The sequence below is a fragment of the Sebastes umbrosus genome, chromosome 15 (genome assembly GCF_015220745.1).
Source record: "Sebastes umbrosus isolate fSebUmb1 chromosome 15, fSebUmb1.pri, whole genome shotgun sequence".
In the NCBI taxonomy this organism is placed as follows: domain Eukaryota; kingdom Metazoa; phylum Chordata; class Actinopteri; order Perciformes; family Sebastidae; genus Sebastes; species Sebastes umbrosus.
In genome coordinates, this window is record NC_051283.1 from 28,027,611 (window position 1) to 28,050,127 (window position 22,517).

Here is a 22,517-nt window from a genome sequence, read left to right on the forward strand (position 1 = left end):
TTTTCAACGTCTCCTCACTCAACGGTTCGTACGATATCTTACCAAAAACATATTCCTCCTTTTTTTGTTAGTTTTCCTACAAATGTCCAGCAACACGTGTGAATTTCCGCTCGTTACATACGTACAGTCTTTTCAAAATAAACTTCCGTCTTCACAGGCTGTATTTAGGAAAAGACATTTGAGCCAAATGAAATGTGTAGACGATTGATGACATTCATGGTCGGTTAAACAGATTTGAACTAGATTCAGATTTAGAGGTCACCTAGAAACTTGGATACAACAGATTTATTTAACAAAGATTGATGCACGAAACTAAAATGAATTTTGTATGAACGTTAACTTTAAAGAAAAATGGAGAACTGGTATCTGATTGGTTCTCTGTGTTAACCGGTTCTGAACCGGTTAACAGGGAGGAACATTCAGGTGGTCGTTCAGATGCTGTTAGACGATACTGCTCCTCTCCTCCTCTTCCTCTTCCTCCTCTTCTCCTCCTCCTCCTCCTCTCTCCTCCTCCTCTCCTCCTCCTCCTCTCCTCCTCTTCCTCTTCCTCCTCTTCTCCTCCTCCTCCTCCTCCTCTCTCCTCCTCCTCCTCTCCTCCTCTTCCTCCCCCTTCTCTCATCCTCCTCCTCCTCCTCCTCCTCTCCTCCTCCTCCTCCTCCGTGTTATGTCACACAGTGACGAAGCAGAAGAGAAGCACGAAGGTGACACGTTCTCCTCTCATCTCCTCTTTCATCACCTCCTCCCTGTCGTCTCCTCACCTCTCCTGCCTCCTTCTGTCAAACCCAGTGACAAATGAAAAGGAGAGAGGCGGTCCCAGAGCTCCTCTCCTCCTCCTCCTCCTCCTCCTCCTCTTCTCTGGTTTAAATGAACTAAAAAAGGAAAAAGAAAAGTCATCTTTTCCTCCCAGTTGTCACTTTGAGCTTCAATAAAAATCCCAGATATAAACATGCAGATTGGGATGAATGCTCCTGTTTTCTCTCCCTTCTTCCCTCTTGTCTTATCTGTCTTGATCTGAAAGTATCATCTTCCTCTGCCCTCCTTCTGCCTCCTCTTCCTCATCAAATGAAGCTCTGATGCCACAGAAAACACACAGCAGTGAGTGGTGTTTACTGATGATGAGCTGAGTAATCAAGTTGTAATAATTCTTAATCAAACCTTCTGGTTTCTGATTAAAAGAAAACAGAGTTCAGTTTGTAGTCGGAGGCGCTCTACTACTGCGCAGACTCCGGTTCTAAATTACGTCACAACTGTTACGCAACATTGTTTTACATAGCGTTATTTTAAGTAGCGTTGTTTTAAGTAGAGTTGTTTAAAATAGTGTAACGTTTTGCGTAAGGTTGTTTTGCGTAATGTTGTTTTGCGTAAGGTCGTCTTACGTAACGTAGTCTTACGTAACGTAGTCTTACGTAACGTCGTCTTACGCAACGTCGTGTCACGCAACGCCGTGTCACGCAACGCCGTTTAACGCAACGTCGTTTTTACGCAACGTTGTTTTATGTAATGTGTCGCGTAACATTGTTTTGCGTAACCTTTTGCATAACTCTGTTTTACGCAAAGTTGTTATTAGGGCTGTCAAGGTTAACGTGATAATAACACGTTAACGCAAATTCATTTTCACGTCGCTAATTTCTTTAACGCATTAACGCAACTTGCAATTTTCGGGAGGAATCGGGCCCCAAAATCAGCTTGATTCTGGTGTAGTGTGGACCTAGTTTTAGTCAAATCTGGAGGATTACTGGCATCTTTTGCCACCAAAAAATGAATGGAAATATAAAAAGCCTCTCAGAGCCTCTTCAGTGTGTGTGTGCGTGTGTGTGTGCGTGTGCGTGCGCGTGCGCGTGTTTTACACCTTAAATCATTAATTTGCTGCTCGGAGCCCAAAGCAGCCCTCATGTCAATTCTCATTCAGTGAGACAAGACTGAGACAAACTGCCTGGACTAATGAACGAATACTGACACACAAACACACACACACACACACACACACACACACACACACACACACACACACACACACACACACAGAGCTCACCTCGCAGAGAAGGTGTCTTCGTGTCGGCCTTGTTGGATACATTTCGTCCCATTTCCCAGACTTAATTCACACCTGGGCGTGTGAACGGTGGACAATGGTCATGTCACAATGTGGCAGGCACACACTGCATAGACCTTTTTATTAGATCCTGTTGCTAGGGCAACAGCTGTGGTCCATGTTTACTTCCTGTCAGGTTACTGCACTAACCAACATCGCAACAGGAAATACAAAGAGAGGTCCATTTGTCAAGTTTGATAAAAGGTTTATAATCGTTCAGATTTAACGGGTGGTTAGATTCAGGCGTGAATGCATCCATTAGCTGTTGAAAGGTGACATCAGAGACCGCCCTGAGACGTGTCAACAACACGGTGGTCTGATAGTGGATGTGACTGGGAACCGGCTCATACCAGTGTTCTCTGTTAGTGGACATCAAATCCATTACACAAAGTCACAGGTTATTTTAGATGCATTTCATATTGTCCAAAGAAAACCTCTGATCACTGAATAAGTCAGTAAGTACCTGAGAATAGAAGGTGGCTAAGGGCCAACATTTAGTCCGCTTTAATCAAACTCTGGTGTGGTTCGTTTCGGCCAGAGGTCTGCAACCTGCTACTTCGGAGCCATATACAGCTCTTTAACTCCTCTCCAGTGGCTCACTGAGGATTTTATAAAACATTGTGGAAATGAATAACTGTTTTTTGTTTACATTTTCATTTTTATTTATCATTGTTGTAGGTCTATGGTACGACGGTATTCAGACGAAGGCTGTGATATGTAATAAAATAATCATTTAACTAAAAATAATAATTGTCCAAAATGATGTCAAATTGCAGAATTCTCTATTTCTATCTCAATATCTCGTTTTATAACGTTTTTGTTTGAGGTTTTTTTGTTATACTGAATGTAAGATAAATGTCCACGTTTGAGATTAAAAATTGTATATTGATCAGTTTTAGAACAAATTTGATGGTTTTACTTGATGCTATGTCCGTGTGTGTGTGTGTGTGTGTGCGTGCGCTGTCAACATCAACACAAACACACCGTGGCTAAGCTAATGCTAATGCTAATCCATGTAATTGATTGCAGGCTTTGCGGTGTGACCTGGCAGGTTAATAACGGGCTAAGTGAGAGGCTAAATGCTAATCCCTCATAATTTATAGCTGCAGACGGAGAGGATCACCTGGGAGACACACACACACACACACACACACACACACACACTCTCTCACCTCTCTCTCTCTCTGTTTCCTCACAGCCGACGCCCGTCATGACCTGCTGACATCATCAAGCCCCGCCCCCTCCTCCTCCTCCCCTCTCTCTCTCTCACAAAATGGCTCCGACCAGTTGGCCGTCGTCGCCGTGGCGGAGGCCACCGACGCTGCTGCTGCTTGTCCTGGCTTCCTGTTTCCTGTCCGAGTCGGCCTCGACCACGCCCTTCCCCAAAGACCTGGAGCCGATCAACGTGGTCACCTCGGAGCGTGAGTAGGCTCTGTTGTTTATGTTGTGTTGAATCATTTTTGCACCGGTTACTTGTTTTGCGTAACGTTGTTTTGCGTAACGTTGTTTTGCGTAACGTTGTTTTGCGTGACGTTGTTTTGCGTAACGTTGTTTTGCTTAACGTTGTTTTGCGTGACGTTGTTTTGCGTGACGTTGTTTTGCGTAATGTTGTTTTGCGTAACGTTGTTTTGCGTAATGTTGTTTTGCGTAATATTGTTTTGTGTGACGTTGTTTTGCGTAACGTTGTTTTGCGTAACGTTGCTTAATCATGATTAACTATGGACAATCATGTGATTAATCGCAATTAAATATCTTAATCGATTGAAGGCCCTAAAAATGCTAACATAGAGTTATAGAAAAGCCAACGTAACTTGTTTGGATGTCCTGATGGACGCTCGGTGGTGTTATTAGAAGCTCTGAGATGGAGCTCGGTCGTAGAGAACCTGATAAGTGGTTAAAAGAATCTTAAAATATGTCCTGTTGTCTCTCTCTGCAGAGTCGTATCAGTTTCCAGGTTTTCAGGGTCTGCTCCAGGACAACGACACGCTGCGTCTGGGTCTGGACTTCCAGAGGCTGTTACGCATCAACCACATGTTGTACATCGCTGCCAGGTCAGAAGTGATAATATGCTGACTCATTTCAGGGTTTTAGGGACTCACTCCTGCAGCTCTCTATTAGATCTGTTCAGAGGCCTTTCTGTGAAATGTAGTACATCACTAACTTTTGAATCGTAAACTTGTAAAAGACATGGACTGACATAATAAGATACTCATGTTAAATGCTGCATTTGAACGAAACAGACTTATAAAAATGGAGACAAGCAGCCAGAACATTTATTATATGCATGGATAAATCAAATAGGAGTGAATCTGACTGTGTGTGTTGAACTCTTCAGGGATCACGTGTTTGCAGTGAACCTGACGAAAGCTTCAGAGCAGTTCGTCCCTCAGCTGGTGAGTAAAATCATGTGATAAACAGTTTATTTTTGGGGTTTGTGTGACTCCAGACAGACAGACGGGTTCCATCTCTGGGTTTGGAGCTAATCTGAATCTGGAGCTAAACGTTGCCAACCTCTGAACCACAGAGAAAGACGAGATGATTATTTCCTCCCTATTTTAACAGTGATAACAGCTGCAGATGAGCCACTTTAAAGGGCCTGTTTGTAACTTCTTACACGTATAAAACAATCCGGGTCGGTGTCCCGTGCGCGCTCGCGTGTGGCTACGCTGTTCAGACTCAGACTCCAACACAAAATACACGGAAGCACCAAAACCGCAAAGTTCTAGCAAGTGAAGTCCGTCTGTTAAACAGTGTTGGCCGCAGTCGGAGGACGCGGGGGAGACCGTAGCTTTGGTCTCCAGGGCCAGAGTCTCTGCTCCTCTGCTCCTCTGCCTGCCTTCACTCAGCTCGTTCCACTCTCACGTGCATGCTGCTCACTCCACACTGCAGAAGAGTTAGTTTAGCTCTGAGAATATCTAGTGAATGTACAGTGGACGTTTGTGCAGAAATAACTGCTGCAGCTCCTCCAGACCAACAGAGGTTTCCCGTGTCTTGTGAAGTGACGGGGCTCTGCAGAGAGAAACGTTATCGTCTCCGACCAAAACTCCGGTGTCTCCCCTGTTCCCTCCGGCCGCGGTCAGGAGGCTTAGGCAGGAAAAGCCAACACTAGGATCAGCATTGATTCATGGACAGACCTTCGTCTGGTCAGCTAACATTACTGCCAAGCAGCTGAAATATAGAGTGACATTGTGGTTCTAGCTGACGTGTGTCTCCTCACTGTTTTGAGCGATGCTCGTTCATGTCTATGTAGAGCGAGCACAAGCGCGAGAAATAGGACGCTGACTTTATTTGACTTAACAGCCACAGGTGTCGCTGTTAACAAGCATTTCTGATTCTTACAAACAGTCCCTTTAAATTTATAGTAATTTTTTAAAGCGCGGAGCCAGAGAAGAGCGCACGGCAGCTGCACCGTTCAATCAGCCTCACACTACACTGGAGGCGTCCACCTAGTTACCACACCTGAATACACCTGTCAGAGGTCAGCACAGACTCTCTCCTGTCACATTAATATTTAGTTTCTTAACATATGATCTGACTACATTGAATAAACACCAGAGCTCCGCTCTCTGATCCAGTCTGAGATGAGAATCTTTCCATCAGAGCGTCGACAGCAGCATCAAACCTGACGGCTGACAATCGAAGCGAAATCTCCTCTTTCCTCACGCAGACGACATCAGAGCGGCAGAACAAAACTACAGCAGCTCCGACACAAAAGGACGGGCCTTCCTTTTGATCCTCACACCTCCTCTTCATCAAAGAGAAGGGGTTACAGGGTGGTGCCTGACAGTAATGGGCCTCCCGGTGCATTGTGGGAAGGCCTACAGCGGCTCTTTGATGTGAGATGTTAACTGTTGTTATCGGTGATCGGATGTGAGGACCGCAATCACGTCCTCCGTCTCTCAGTCTGTCTCTCGACAAAGGTTTTATTAGGTACTCTTGTTCTCCTCAGGTTTTAACATCCTCACCTGTTGGACGCCCGAAACCGAGACACACCGGAGTCTTAGTTCTAATTAGGGGGAGGGTTACTGCAAAATTTGGTTTCAATGTCATGAGAAGATGGAGGTTGCTCAGGTCATGTGATGACACCGTCTCCGTGACAACTAAGTACAGAGCCAGAAACGGCCACCTGTCTTCACGTGGTCCAAGTTTAGGTGATGACAGCCGAGCCGTTTCCATGGCAACTGAGCGACCTCCATCTGCTAATGAGATCCAGCTGGGAGCCAAGAAAAGTCAGTAAGTTGACCTTGAGTTGAGGCTGATTTGTTTCTTTAGAGGACAAAACTCAAACGTCTCAACCTGTTTAGTTTTATTCATGATAAAAACATTTTAAAATAATCATAATGCTCCTCACCTGAGCGTTAGTATTCATATCTCAGCAACAAAGCTCTTTACATGAGGAAGTAACACCTGTTGATGACATCGTGTAACGTCCTCTTCCTATTTCAGAAGCTGACTTGGCGCTCCAAAGACGTCAGCAAGTGTACGGTCAGAGGGAAGAACAGCGTGAGTTTCTTCTTCTTCTTCTTCTTCTTCTTCTTCTTCTTCTTCTTCTTCTTCTTCTTCTTCCTCTTCTTTTTCTTCTTCTTCTGACACTTCCCCCCTTTTCCCTCTTTTCTTGTCCTATAAGTCACATTTTCCTTCATGTGTTTATGGATGTATAAAAGAGACGGGATCAGATCCGTAGATGACATCAGACACATCGTGTTAGTCGTGTTTACCAGCAGAGAAACTCTAAACTATTTTTAGGAGATGTTTCATCCCTGACAGACGTGATAAATGAGCGGCGTTGATCCCTTTTTTCCTTTAAAGTTCAGCGACACTGAAGATAAAATTAGAAATCCTCTCACGGCTTCTGGTAAAACAAACACATCGGAGACGTTTCATCCTTTTGTAAAGATAAGGGCTTTTTATCGTCATATGATGAATGAGGGTGATCACAGTTTGTTTGTGTTGCAGGACGAGTGCTACAACTACGTCAAAGTGTTGGTGCCGCGGAACGACGAGACGCTGTTCGCCTGCGGTACCAACGCCTTCAACCCAACCTGCCGAAACTACAAGGTAAACAAACTACTGGGAGCTACTCAGTGTTAAGAGGGGTTTGTCCCAGAAAAGGCTCATTTTGAAATAGATGTTTTAATGTTAAAACTAATATATTTGCTTCATTTGAGTCTATGTGGAGGTAGAAGGAAGTTACCGATTTGTTGTAGTCTGAGTAACGTGACGTCATATCCGTTCCGTATCCGTCAACCAAAACAAACCACAGCGAGCCAAAACAGAAAGTATAAAACGTCGGAGGGTCTGCGTGGATACGACCTGCACCCTCACATGTTAAATCCAGCGTGGTAAACACTACACATCCAGTAAAGGATGGAAACACTTTGGGTTTCACACATTGCAGGAAAAGCAGAGCTAGACATCACGGCTAAAGCTGCATGCTAACTCTGTCACGAAGGGAAACATTATCGTATTGTGGTAACGTGGCGGTCGGGTCGGCCGTCGCTCTCATCTCCGTGGTCAAATGGTCCGACGCTACGACTGTAGAGCACCCAGATACTGACATTTATGTTAAATGCATTCAAACGGCCCCGATGGAGCTGACCATGGATGGATAAAGAGAACGGAGCTGACGGGAGAGCTAGAGACCACCTTGGAGAAGTTAGAGGAAGTAGACACGTGTGACTATGTCCGGTTTTCAAAATAAGGTGAAAACATTACATGTTACCTTTTAAAAATTAAAAAGAAAATACCGCTAATTTGTGAGGGAAATGTCTTTATTCTTTGATTTTGGGGTTGCTGGGAAAAATGTAATAAATAATTCCTGACAATGACTGATATATTTGACTTCAGGACATCTCTGACTACACACATGCTGAAAATCAAAATGTTTTATTGTATTCATTTAGATATTTTACAAAGTAAAAGTCCCTAGAAGTGTATGATTCAACTTGTTCCCATGGTCTAGTGTTAAAAAAGTTAACAAAAATCACAATAAATCTCAATATCGTAGCAAAAGTGTCGCGAATCATCCCAGCCCTAATAAATAACACACACACACAAATATACTGATATTTCACCTTCTCTTTTATATATCAGTGTATTTTCTGGGTATATTTAAATTAATTTTACTACTGAATAAGTTAAGTTCTAACTAAACGCTTTGGTTTATAATTAATTGTAATAAGGGGGAACTGTGTAGTTGCTATTTTGCACAAACAACAAATGCAGTTTAAATATAACCTGCTCAGTGTGAGTCTCCACATTGTGTGTTTGTACTTTCTAACCTGCCCTATTATCCTCTCAGCTGTTGAATTTCCAAACACCTCGTCACTAACGTCGGGTTAATGAGCAGAGAGACGGGGCTCGAAGGCGGCGGCGAGATGACTTTTATTCTGGCGGCGCTCGTTTGACTCCTAATTGAAAGTGTCAGGCAGCTCGAGACGTCTCGTCACCACCAAACACAACAACGCCGCCACAAAAGACACAATTTCAGGTGTCAATCCAGAGTCGTTGTTCCCTTTTTGTTCACTCTGCTGCGGCGGTGGCGCTGCAAGTTTTTGATTGACAGACGCTGACCCCGTTTAGCAGAAGCTTCTTACGCTTTGAAACCTCCGGCGGCGGGAAAAACAACAAGTTTACCTGAAGACGCTTCATTTTTTTTGAAGAGTTTGGGGGGAAACTGTGAAGATGCCGCTCTCATTTTAATTGATTGATGGCACAAAATAAAATCAGCTTGTTCTTTTTAAAGAACAGGAAGTAATTTGATTTATTTTAAACACTCAAGAAGCTGCAGTTTCACAGATAATCAGTGATGCAAGACTTTATTTAGCATGAAGGCAGTAAACTGTGAGAAACTGATTACTGTGCAGATTGAGTCTCTCCAGGATGACGTGTTTAACAGCAGGAAGCTACGAGCCTGAAAATCTCTTTATCACTCAGACTTCCATCGATAAAGTCGTTTTGTTGATTATTAACTGCTGATTTCTGACAGCAGGACATTAAACTTTAAACAGCTCTGTGAAGGAGCTCTTTTGACTCTTGGAGATGTTTTTATGAATGAAACTTTCCCAGAAATGGATCAGAACAGAAAACCTTTTTGTGACATTTTCATTCAATCAATTCATAACTGACAGAATGCATCTTTTATTTCACCCTTCAATAAAACTCTTAATTGAATACTATTTTGTACAATTCTGAGAACTAAATGCCAGTAAACAGAAATATTAAGAAGCTCTGGAAGTTTTTGTGACTGAGCAGCGTGACCATGTGTTAGCGGTTAGCTCGCCAGCTACTGCAGTTTCCCACAGCCCTCGTCACTACATCACCAAACATCTGCCACATTTCGCAGTCAAAAACTGCTGTTCTTCCTTGTTCCTTAAAAGTTTATTTGATCTTGAAAAGTTGGCATTTCGTTGATGAATGTTTTGAATGACGACACGACTCATTACTTTAAAAAACAAAATACCAACAAATAATTTAATAATAGGATGATGGAGGACAGAAATATCAAATCTTCATCTTAACCTCTAATTGAAAGCTTCAAGCGCCGGGACATTCTTCTACTTTTTTTTCATTGGACAGCAGCAGCAGCAGGTCATCGTGGACGCTGTGTTGTCTCTGAGTAAAGTCGTCCCTCCTGAGGGTTTTTAATGTCCCCCACCTCCTCAAACAGCAGCAGACAGCTAACAGACTCCGATAGTGATGGAAATGAACAAACTGACAGAGATAAATAAGGAAGAAAAAACATTCAATTAAAATCTGCCATTAAATGTTTAATTCAATTTCAGGATGATTGACCCGTCCTCACCTTGTCGTGCTGACTGCTACATCAATTATGACACGATAGAACAAAGTAGAACCATGGAGGAGGAGTGACACGTTATCACTGTGTCCTACTTCATGATGATGGAGTCAAACAGAGAGCGAGATTAAAAAACAGGGAACGAGGTCAGAGAGTGCAGCGCTCGCAGCTATAAACACATTCAGCTCCCTGAGGGCGAACACAGCACACAGGTATATTTATGAGGCTAAACGCCTCCGTTAGCCATTCAGCTGGCGTAGCGTCTGAACACAGGCTGACAATGAAATATCATCAGAGCGCTATCAGCTTAGATAACATGTCAATAACATTATCAGCAGCATAATTAACTGAGATGCTATGCCGAGAATAAACAACACGCTATCAAAGTAGCTGGCATGCCGTCGGTAGCGTCTTTAAAAGATATTGTGTTCCACGAGTCCTCTGTTTGTTCCTCTCAGATGACGTCCTTGGAGCAGGTCGGGGAGGAGGTGGTCGGTCAGGCTCGGTGTCCCTTTGAGTCGGTTCAGTCCAACGTCGGACTGTTTGCTGGTGAGTCAAAATCATAGTTACAGATTACTAAAGGCCAGTACACATCTACAACATGAGTTATACAGTTAACTACAGTAAAACTACAAAGACATCCACACTGATGCGTACTGTACAACCGTATCAGAAGTGTTTAATAAAATGGGGATATTTCACGGTAGTTAATTAACTTAAAGTGTCTGAGATGAGTTCAGGTCTTTGGTGTGAACATGAACACGTTGCTGTTTCTCAGGGGGAGATTTCTACTCGGCCACCATGACGGACTTCCTGGCCAGCGACGCCGTCATCTACAGAAGCCTGGGAGACGGCCGACCCGTCCTCCGGACCGTCAAGTACGACTCCAAGTGGCTCAGAGGTCGGTGACCACGGAGACGAAACATACTCAACACAACACTCAACCTACCTGTTGTTCTCTGTTTCAACCACATCTGGGAGCAGATGGTTTAGTTGGTATCATGTGACGTCAATATGGAATTTTAGGTCATATGATGTACAGAAAGGGACTTGTTGGACTGATATTGGACTGCTACTTGAGCCTTAACTCTTTAAAGATCTGAAATATTCTGTAGTTTAGTTCTGGATAAATCCATGACGACTGCCTCCATCACAACAGCAACTCCATCCGCTCAGGAAGAGAGGTGCTTAAAAACCTGTTGAGATTTTATCTGTCAGGGTTACATTGTGTTTGTCACATTTACTACATTTATATATATATATATATATATATATATATATATATATATGTAGTGGGTCTGACTCTGTGTTGTGTATGAGGTAAGGACACACTTCCTGGGACGGTCTTTGAGTGATTTATTTTCCCAGCAGCATCAACAGCAACTGTTGTTGTGAAGAAACAAAACATTCGCAGGGTCTCTCTTGCATTCATGCTCTCAGCGCCTGTGTAATATAATAACACACTGCTCCTCTAATTACTGGATTAATGCAAGAAAAGAAATACAATGACGACTGTAAAGCTCAACAATGCTGATACAATGACTTTCAATGCGTTTTAAATAGTTTAAACTCACATTTACAGTCTGTGTGAAAGCACGCTGTGTATCAGGCCCCAGTTTGATGAAGGAGCATAAAACCAACAAGTCCATATTTGGTCTCGGTGGGATTTTGAACGGCATTCTGGGAAAAGTAAAAAAGCCAGTAACTGTGAAGTAATGTAGGCGATGAAGATTAAAAAACAGTATATTATCAGCCGATAACAGCTGGAGCGTGTTGAACATGATGAGTTCCAGTGAAATACGATATGAGGAGAGTTTTACCTTGAAAACGGAATAAATCGATAATCATCTTCTTCTTCTCTCTGCAGAGCCTCACTTCCTGCATGCCATCGACTACGGTAACTACGTCTACTTCTTCCTCAGCGAGATCGCAGTGGAGTACACCGCCCTGGGCAAGGTACGGCTGTGTGTGGGTGTGTGTGTGTGTGTGTGTGCGTGAACAGGTAGTGGTGGTGAAACTGTATCTGAACTCTGGGAAACTAAAACCTGCACCGGCAGAGTTACTGACGTCTGTCATCGTGGGGCAGCTAAGCTGAAATATTCGTAACAATTGTGCATTTTGCGATAAAAACAACTAATTTTGTACAGACGTAGGTTTATATGTTATGAAAAGATATAGATGTCGGGGCGCTGCAATGATGATGATGACTTCCAAGGTGTGTTCAAGCTGATCAGATCAGATGTCAGAAGATCACAGACATGTTTTTATTACCTCTTTATCTTTTAAGGGTGTTTTTTAAAAGCTTTTAAACTGAGAAAATGTGAAAACCAAATAAAATGAGCATGAAGGTCACTTCAGGGTCGAACTTCACCCCCTTACCTTCATGATAGAATCACCAACCAATACAACTTTAGAAAGGCAAGATTTTCAGCTTTTCATTGGTGCATTTCTCGTTTTATTAGCAGTAAATTTGACAGAGATATTGCTATTGCTGGATAAAGTAACAACATGAAGTAACAACGTAAAGTAACAACATAAAGTAACGACGTAAAGTAACAACATAAAGTAACGACGTAAATTAACAACATAAAGTAACGACTTAACAAAACAACATAAAGTAACAATGTAAAGTAACGACATAAAGTAACGACGTAAAGTAACGACGTAAAGTAACAACGTAAAGTAACAACGTAAAGTAACAACGTAACAACAAAATGTAACGTAACAATGCAAAGTAACGACGTAAAGTAACAACGTAAAGTAACAACGTAACGTAACAACGTAACAACATAATGTAACAACGTAATGCAATGTACGTAACGTTGTTACGTAACAACGTAACACAACACATTATTATCGCGTTAACAGCCCTAGTATATATATTTTCCATAGATAATAAGTGTGTATTGAAACCAAAATGAAGTAAACTCAGCTCTGATTGGCTGTGCATGACGACTAGAATTGTCCCAAGAGGAAATTAATAAGAGGGCATTTGATTTAAAAACGTCCATCATTCATTAGTGATGACACATTGTACAACAATATGGCATAAATTAATAATTTACAGCTGATTTAAATTCTATGAGGAGCTGCCACACTTGTTGCATCGTGATCTTTATGCATAAATTATATTTATAAAGTCATTTCTACTGTATATATATTCACACAACAACCTCTGCTGTTAGGTTAACTAGTCACTGCAATGAAAACACCCTCAATATCTGCAGCTTTATGAAGTTCCTGTCAGTAAAAACACACCTTTGAGATGTTATTTTGACTCTACATTGAAGTACTCAGAAGTACTTACAGTATATATGTCATCTCAGGACTTGCAGTAAAAGTAGTTATTTCATCAGCTGCAGGAGAACGGTAACATCAACATCAGATGCGACTGACTGTTGACTAACTGGCTGCTTCCTCACATCTTTCTCCAGCGTCTTCATGTTATACACAGTCTGTTATTTATTGATCATAGAGCCGACAAATTATATATAAAGACTCAGACTGAGCTGTCTCACCTTAAACTCTGATCTTGTTCTCGTCTTTCTCTGCACAAAAACATCTTATGTTCCATAGACCACCGTCGTTTTATTGTTCTCTTGATTTTCTTTTAATTCTTTATACATTTTAATAAGTTATACCGGCGCTCTCAGATACCAGACCTCAATAAGAACTGTAGAGTCTCTCTCTCTCTCTCTTTCTCTCTCTCTCTTTCTCTCCAGGTGGTGTTTTCTCGAGTCGCCCGGGTTTGTAAGAACGATAACGGAGGTTCTCCCAGAGTTCTGGAGAGATACTGGACTTCCTTCCTCAAGGTGACTTCACACTGAATGACATGAATAAAGGACATGGACTGGGACTGTCCTCTGAGACTGTCCTGTGTGAGAATAAAGGAGGGTGATGAATGTCCTGAATGTCACAATGTGAAGCAAATTAGAGTCTCTTATTTGCATATTTCAGACGTTTCACCTCGTTATTGTTGAGTTATTTTTTAGGGCTGTTTCTAACTCTTTTTGTGCGTTCAGGCTCGTCTGAACTGTTCGGTTTCTGGAGATTCGTTCTTCTACTTCGACGTTCTTCAGTCTCTCACCAACGTGCTGCAGATCAACCAGAGACCGGCGGTGGTCGGCGTCTTCACCACGCAGGCCAACAGGTAGTCGTCCGGGACTGTGTGGTGGTCTTATTTCTGTCTCTGTGAGGACGAGTTTCAGTCTGAGACCTGAAGAGTGAGGGCGTTATCTAAGAGAGAGAGGACTTTTTGTTTTTTAGAAAAATAAGACATTATTTAGAAAGTGAGGACATTTTAGGGAAAAGAGGACATTTTGAAAATTTACACAATTGCAAAGTGCAAAGTGATGATATTTTTTTTGAAAATGCCATTTTTTGAAAGTGAGGACATTTTGAATATCAAGGAAAATGTTTGAAGGTGAAGACGTATTTCGTAAAGAAGGGACATTATTTTAAAGTGTGAACATTGTTTAGAAAGTGAGGACATTGTTAAGAAAGTAAGGACATTTTTAGAAAGAGACAACATAGTGTAGAAAGTGCGGACATTCATTAGAAAGTAAGGACATTGTTAAGAAATTGTGGATATTATTAAGAAAGTGTGGACATTGTTAAGAAAGCGAAGACATTCATTAGAAAGTGAGGACATTTTTAGAAAATTAACAAATTTTTAGAAAGTGAAGATATACTGTATATTAAGTGAGGACATTTTGTCCGATCCTCGTTCCTACAAAGGGCTGTTTGAAGGGTAAGACTTGGTTTCAGCATTATGGTAGGTTTGTGTTGAGATCTGGGGAAGGGAATATATATATTGTGTCCTCAAGTATAGATGCACAAAACTATTTATGCATGAACAGATGTCTCCGTCTTCCCTTATTTCCCAGTTTCTTTATTCTCTTCTTGCGTGTCTCCTCTGTTTTGTGTTTCCTTCTTCTTTCAAGCTACTCGTCCTGCTTTAGGAGGTTCACCTCAGTAGTTATTGCTGCTCCAGTGTTCGAGTAGAGAGGTTCCTCTCTTGTCCTTCCCGTGAACTGTCTCTATAAGTTTACAGAGTGGATTATATAATGTTTGGATTGTGCTGGGAGTCAGAGACTCAGCACAGAGCTCTGAGGCCTGGCTCTCATCCTGTTTCAGTGTATTTAATCTTAAAGTTTTCCTTGTTTTCTGGGTCTTGGGATGGAGTTTGTTAGTTTTGGTTTTGTTTGGGGTTTCAGGGTTTGGTCTGACATGGAGAGTTGTCTTCTGAACTCCCTTTCGTCTCTGTGTTTACATCCACACAGTCTTTCCACAACAGAATTATTTGCAGCTTGTTTAATGTGATTCTGTCTCTCGTTGTCTGCAGTATCCCCGGCTCAGCAGTTTGTGCTTTCTACATGGACGACATAGAGAAAGTCTTCAACGGGAAGTTTAAGGAGCAGCGGACCAGCGACTCATCCTGGACTCCGGTACCTGACGAGCAAGTTCCCAGACCGAGGTGAGACAGGCTCATCTAAAACCGGCGGCTTAAAAACTGTGTTTCTGTATGACACATTTAAGAGTTTACAGCAGTATTTCAACAAGAATAAATCTGAAAAAGCTTTTTGTTTTCTTTCCTGCAGGCCCGGTTCGTGTGCAGGTGACGGTCCGGCTGCAGACTACAAGTCGTCGGTTCAGTTCCCCGACGAGACGCTGACGTTTATCAAGTCGTATCCTCTGATGGACGAAGCTGTTCCCTCCGTCAACGACCGGCCCTGTTTCACCAGGACCTCCAGCAGGTAATGCAGACGTTTCTTAGCTGCACACTTCCAGGTTGGGTTGGTGGTTCAAAACTCTCAGGATCAGCCCAAAATAAGAAGGTAGAGAAGGTGGCGTTTCTAATATCCAGCAGGTGGCGACTCCTCTGGTTGCTAAAAGAAGTCTGATTGTATAGAAGTCTGTGAGAAAATGAGTCTACTTCTCTCTTGATTTATTACCTCAGTAAACATTGTAAACATGAGTTTACCAAGATGTTAAGCCAAGATGGCGATGGCCAAAAACCAAGATCACAACAGCCAAAAACCAAGATGATGATGGCCAAAGACCAAGATAGCGATGGTTAAAATCAAAGATAGCGATGACCAAAATCAAAGATGGTGATTGCTAAAAACCAAGATGTTGACACCCAGAAACCAAGATGGCGGCGGCCAAAAACATACGTAGATGGCGACGGCCAAATACCAACATGGCGACAGCCAAGAACCAAGATGGTGACGGCTAAAAACCAAAATGGAGTCGGCCGAAAACTAAGATGCAGACGACCAAAATCCAAGATGTGACGTCAAAAACCAAGATGAAAACGGCAAAAATGCAGAACTCACGGTTTCAAAACTGTAGTCCACAAACCAATTGGTGACATCACGGTGATCATCTCTTATATACAGTCTGTGGTCTTGACCCAACAGACCCCGTGTCTGTTGGTCAACAGTGTCTGGTTTTATGTCCAGCATCCGGGACGCCTGACAACGTCTCAACATTTGTTTTCCACAGTGATGTTTCAAAATATTCAGTATTCTGAATTCACCCATGTTACCTCACTGCAGACAGTGACTCATCACTACTCTGTTGTTTTATCCTCTCTGCTTTATTTCCCACTATGTTGAAAATATCTCTGATTTGATTTTGAGGAAACAGTGGGAGTAAAACATCTCTGCTACATTCTGACATTAAATGCATCTTTTATTTACTGGTTACTAATTGGCTGATTTGTGTAGGATGATGAGATTTGTCTTCTTCCTCTCTGCTCTGCTGCTCCGTGACGGATCATTACATCTGCAGTTTGTGTTTGTAGACGTTTATATGTGGCTCTGGTCCACATTTACAAGATGCTACGGTGAAATTATCTCCAGCTTCGAGACCGTCGTTAAATGTCAGAGCCAGTGAAGTGTAGAGTCACTACAGGTTGTGATGGGAATGTTTAACACGTCTTTAATTCCCCTCAATCGGCAGCAGCCAGTCAGGTCTGAGCTTCAGTCCGCCAGATAACAGGACCAGAGCCCTCCTGGGAGCCTAAAACGATAGAGAAAGAGATCCCAGATGTCAAGAGGGACGTGGACAATGTGATCTGAGGCCAGTTTTAAAGTTACAGCAGCGAACCCAGCGTCCCGACCTGGAGCGGTGAGGATAATCATCTGCTCTGATTAGTCGCCAGCTCACAGGAAGTTCTCTCCGTCTCTGAAAATATCTGACCTTTGTAATCTGCGTCTGCAGGTTTCGAATGAGTTTCTGATGGATTCTAATTACCAGTCTGGAACGGGAATGAGACTCTTAATTCCACGTTTGAATTAGCCTCCGCTCTGGAGAGGCCCGCGCTGACCCAGATAATGATGATGACCGTGTCCTCTCGCTCTTATTATTATATAACTCCAGCCTGGTACAGTACGAGCAGGAAGATGTATTGTATCATTCCTACATTTCCCATCATGCCCTTTATACACCAACAACGTGAGTGAGACTTTGAGACTTTATTATTATTTTATGTGAGTTCATATGCAGAGAAGGAAATTTATGGTGAGGTCAAGACAGACAAGAGGACTTGTCCTAACTCAAAGTCCACTTACTGGCCAAAAATGGCCGTCTCCATCTTGGTTTCTGGCCGTCACCATCTTGGTTTCTGGCTGTTGCTATCTTGGTTTTTGGCCGTCTCCATCTTGGTTTTTGGCCGTCGCCATCTTGGTTTTTGGCCATCGCCATCTTGGTTTTTAGCTGTCGCCATCTTGGTTTTTGGCTGTCGCCATCTTGGTTTTTGGCCGTCGCCATCTTGGTTTTTGGCCGTCGCCATCTTGGTTTTTGGCCGTCTCCATCTTGGTTTTTGGCCATCGCCATCTTGGTTTTTAGCTGTCGCCATCTTGGTTTTTGGCTGTCGCCATCTTGGTTTTTGGCCGTCACCATCTTGGTTTTTGGCCGTCGCCATCTTGGTTTTTGGCCGTCGCCATCTTGGTTTTTGGCCGTCTCCATCTTGGTTTTTGGCCATCGCCATCTTGGTTTTTAGCCGTCGCCATCTTGGTTTTTGGCTGTCGCCATCTTGGTTTTTGGCCGTCGCCATCTTGGTTTTTGGCCGTCGCCATCTTGGTTTTTTGGCCGTCGCCATCTTGGTTTTTGGCCTTCACCATCTAGGTTTTTGGCCGTCGCCATCTTGGTTCTTGGTCGTAGCCATCTTGGTTCTTGGTCGTAGCCATCTTGGTTCTTGGTCGTAGCCATCTTGGTTTTTGGCCGTTGCCATCTTGGTTTTTGGTTTTTGGCTGTCGCCATCTTGGTTTATAGGCCGTCGTGGCACATTGGCTTCACATTTCAGTACTGGAGGTTTCCCACTGGTCTGAAAGGAGGTGCAAGGAACAAGTTTTCTGTCTTTTATTCGTGTATAGAGTTCATGATTTTTCTCCTGAGTTCTTTAACTGAAGCAAAGTTCTCCCCTTCACACCTACGAGTCCAATAAGGATCCAATCATAGAACGGGTTTACGAATTTATTGGAATTAGAGTTTTTGTGTTTTATATGTATTCTTTGCTTCAAACAACAAATTATACTAAATTTGTATTAAAATAGATTTGATAAAGAAGTCTGGTGATTGTAGAAGAATCAGCCGTTTGGTAAAATAGCTTTCAGTCATTCTAAAATCGAATTCACTGATTGGTTCCCTGTTGTGAGTTAATAATGAAGTTACTTTCTGGGGGACTCTTGGCTTTTACAGGCGTATGGTTTCCTTCTGTCTGCACATTTTAGAGGGATAAAGCAGGTTTACTGTCCAGGTTAATGTGGGTAATAAAGAGGTAGACTTTTTTTTATCTAAGCGGTATTTGACTCTTGGTTGACATTTCACATTCAGCCAAAGTCCCTTGGCTAGTTTTAAAGATTTACAGGTTTTATAGTTCCTAACAGATCATTGAGCATCTTTCTTTTTACTCACAGGTCCAAGCTGACCCAGATTGTGGTGGATGTGTCGGCCGGCCCCTACAAGGACCGGACAGTGATGTTCCTGGGTTCAGACGACGGCAGAGTCTTGAAGGTTTTGGCCAGCACGCATCCCAACGACAGCTTCGGATCCAAACTGCTGGAGGACATCGACGTCTACAACCCGTCCAAGTAAGACCCGGGTGGAAGGATTCCAGTACTCGGCCGCTGGTACTAAACCATTTAATATCCATGTAATTATAATCTGCTCCGTCCACGTGTGTGTGTCCAGGTGTAACGTTCAGGGTCAGGAGGACAGGAGGGTTCTGGGATTGGAGCTGGATAAGGACCATCATGCCTTGTTCGTAGCCTTCACCAGCTGTGTCATCAGAGTGCCGCTGAGCCGCTGCAGCCAACACGGAGCCTGTAAAAAGTGAGACATCAGCACCGAAACCAGCTCCTCAAACTGCTGTTTTTAATTATTATAAAAACCTGATTAAAACGGCCTATATTTTATTTCTTCTCTAGTTTCTGCTAAACATACTCATAATAAGCAGGAGAAGCTGAAACGTAGCAGCACAGAATTCAACGAAAGACTATAATTTAGTTAATTCTGGAAAACATCCCAAAAAAAAATCTGAATCAGGGAGTCTTTTTAAACATTAATAAACGGAGCTTAATTTGGCAACATAATCAATATTGTAGAAGCCAGCGAGTGCCGGGGGAGATGGGGATGCCGAGTCTGAATGGTTGAATATGAGCAAAAAAAAGAACCTCATTTATAGATGCTAATAGATTGAACTGAGCTCACCGCCCAAATTAGAGCACATTCATCACTGGAGAGCCATGCACGTGCACACACACACACACGAACACACACACACACATACACACACATGGTGAGTAATCAGACTAGTTTTAATTACTGAGTAGGATGAGTGAATGCCAGTCGATGTGATGTGGAAACACAGCTGCAGAGCTGCAGAGAGGCTTCCACCAGACACTCTGTATCTCCTCATCACCGGGGACCAGAGCTGGACACTTGACAGATGGACTTTAATTGGACTTGGTCTTGACTGCTGTGGGACTTAGATGAGGTGTGACTCCATCGCTAAAGAATTGATTTCAAAGCAAAAACATTCAGTTTTGGTCTCAAATAGCATCAGGCTGGACATGGATTCGTCTTCAAGGACTTAAGACTTGTCTCAAATGACTTGAGACACAACCCGGACTCCTCGTGGGACCTGAAATGTGACTCGTCTTAAATGAACTGAGATTGGTTTGAGATTTTTCTCAGATGATTTAAGAATTGGCGTCTTGTTCGCAAAGACTTGTGACTTGACTTTGACTTGAGACTTGTCTGAGAACTTGATACTTAACTTGATCACTTGTCTCAAATGATTTGACACATAACTGTGGACCTGTGGCAGGAAATTCAGACTTGACCTAGACTTGCTCGTGAGACGTGAACTTGACCTGCCTTCAAGGACTTCAGGCGTGACTTGAAACTTCTCTCAAATTGATCCTGACTAGACTTGGACTCGCTATTAAAGGGCGTGAGACTTGATGAGAGACTTATCTCAAATTACTTGAGACATGTCAAATAAATTAATAAATAATAATAATAATAATAATAATAATAATAATAATAATAATAAAAAATATATATATTATTATAAATATATACAAATTAATATGATATTGAAAAAATAAATAAGTAAATAATAATAATAATGATTTTATTATTAATAATAATAATAATAATAATAATAATAATAATAATAATAAATAAGCAAATAACAATATAATATTAATATTATTCATAAGAGTAAGAATAAATAAGTAAATATTAATGAGAAGAAATAAGTAAATATTTATATAATAATCCCAATAAAGCATGCCCCTAAAAAAATTAATTAAATTAAAAATAATTAAGGAATTATGTTTATATGTATTGATAGTAAAAATAAGACAAAAAAATAGGTTAGGGCAACACTCTTATTAATTTTTACTATTTTTACTGCTCATCTCTCTATAAGGACGAGCTACACAAAGAAAAGATCGTTCTATTGATAAAAACAGCTAATTTAACCTGAGGAGGACGAGACGCTGGCTTTTAATTCGAAACATCGGCATGAAATGTTAAAATTATATTAACGGCGATCGAACAAGTAGTAGAAACAGAGAGAGTGTTTTCAGCAGAGCGGTGAGTGTAACGTACGTTATGCTTTTATTCGATAGTTCAACATGTTGTGTTTTTATGACGTGGACTCCTGGAACAGTATATACGAGATAATGGAGATCCAGATAAACAACAACCTCTCTCCTCCTCTCTCTCCAGAGCCTGCCTGGCCTCTCGTGACCCATACTGCATCTGGCTGCGGACCGGGAGTTGTGCCAACATGGCGCCAGGTTTCAAGTACGTGTCACTTCCTCTCTCTCTCTCTCTCTCTCTGTCTCTCTCTCTGTCACTCTCTCTTTTCCTCTCAGCCGGCATCAATCTGACAGCTAATAACGCTGTGACGGCTCGGCTCGTATATCTGCCGCGACAAGCGAAGGGTCGTATATCTGAGAGATGTAAATCCACGATGCCTTTCACACTGGCAGCCACAGTGAAAGGATGGATGAGGAAACATAATGGGAACAAATGTTTAAGTGCTGCGTGCACTTTGTTAAATCTCCTGTTAGCTCAGTTTGTTCTCAGAGTGCACTGAGTTCCTGTTGGTGGCATCAGCAACTCTCAATAGTTCCCACCTTAAATCTGCTCTCAGTTAAAGGTTGCTTTTCCACATTTTCTGTGTTCACTAATGGGCCACTTTGTTAGGGACACGTTGACGTGTCATGTTGACATGACAGCATCACACAGTAGCTGCAGATTTGTCACTTGCAAATCATCATAATCAGATCCACTGCAGCACACTGTGACATCCTGCTGGAGGTAACCATTAGAAGATGGTGGTCATAAAGAGATGCGCATGGTCAGCAGCGACACTAAACCACCCTGAGCTGGTATTAAAGGGCCTAATGTGTGCCAAGAAAATATACCCCTGCCTCATTACACCAGCAGCAGCAGCCTGGACCGCTCACATGAGGCAGGATGGATTCATGTTGTTTTACGTCAAATTCTGACCAAGACTCATCACACCAAGGGATTTTTTTCTGGTACCGATACTGCTACGATCCAGTTTTGGCGAGCCTTAGTGTAACTTGTGGTTATCTGTACCACACCTTTCATTAACGAGGCATTTTCACCTGCAGAGCCGCCGCTCACTCAGTGGTTTTTACGTTATGTTTTCAGGTTGTCGGTCCCATTCTTGTGAACGCCTTGAGCTAATTTCTTCAAGTTTGGCAAAAAACGTCCACTTGGACTCGAGGATGAACTGATTTGATTTTGGTGTGTCAAAAGGTCACTGTGACCGCAATATCTCAGGAACGCCTGGAGGGGATTTAACCTAGATTCAGTCCTCTCCATTGAGTCGCTGGTGCTCCTTTGTAGTTTCTATTGTGTATTATGTTTTTATGTAAATGTGTTTGAATGCGTCCTGCCTTGATGTGTGATATGTTGTGTTTTAATTAGGGCACAGTTAGGGCTCAGTTTCAAAGCTAGAGTGAAGGTACTGGTATCATATGAAACCAAAAAACTTAAAGAATCCATTGGTACCAACCATGTCGTACTAGCTTATCGGACTTGTATGGATTTGATCCTTCTTCACTAATAACAATG

General features: G+C 42.3%; 2 protein-coding genes across 3 annotated transcripts in view; both read left to right on the top strand.

Annotated features, from left to right (window-relative positions):
- Positions 1–22,517, top strand: part of LOC119503753 (zinc finger and SCAN domain-containing protein 2-like) — a 681,462-nt gene that overhangs the window by 531,054 nt on the left and 127,891 nt on the right.
- The window catches only part of LOC119503733 (semaphorin-6D-like), a 145,356-nt gene that overhangs the window by 83,291 nt on the left and 39,548 nt on the right, over positions 1–22,517 (top strand). For both annotated transcript variants that reach the window (XM_037795668.1, XM_037795669.1), the window contains exons 4-18: positions 3,288–3,510; positions 4,026–4,140; positions 4,425–4,482; positions 6,536–6,592; positions 7,046–7,147; positions 10,346–10,436; positions 10,666–10,788; positions 11,755–11,843; positions 13,610–13,699; positions 13,910–14,037; positions 15,232–15,363; positions 15,488–15,643; positions 18,812–18,985; positions 19,086–19,226; positions 21,135–21,212. In XM_037795668.1, the coding sequence (XP_037651596.1) occupies positions 3,363–3,510; positions 4,026–4,140; positions 4,425–4,482; positions 6,536–6,592; positions 7,046–7,147; positions 10,346–10,436; positions 10,666–10,788; positions 11,755–11,843; positions 13,610–13,699; positions 13,910–14,037; positions 15,232–15,363; positions 15,488–15,643; positions 18,812–18,985; positions 19,086–19,226; positions 21,135–21,212 (1,682 nt within the window). In that variant the 5' untranslated portion in view covers positions 3,288–3,362. The remainder of the gene's footprint in view (positions 1–3,287; positions 3,511–4,025; positions 4,141–4,424; positions 4,483–6,535; positions 6,593–7,045; positions 7,148–10,345; positions 10,437–10,665; positions 10,789–11,754; positions 11,844–13,609; positions 13,700–13,909; positions 14,038–15,231; positions 15,364–15,487; positions 15,644–18,811; positions 18,986–19,085; positions 19,227–21,134; positions 21,213–22,517) is intronic.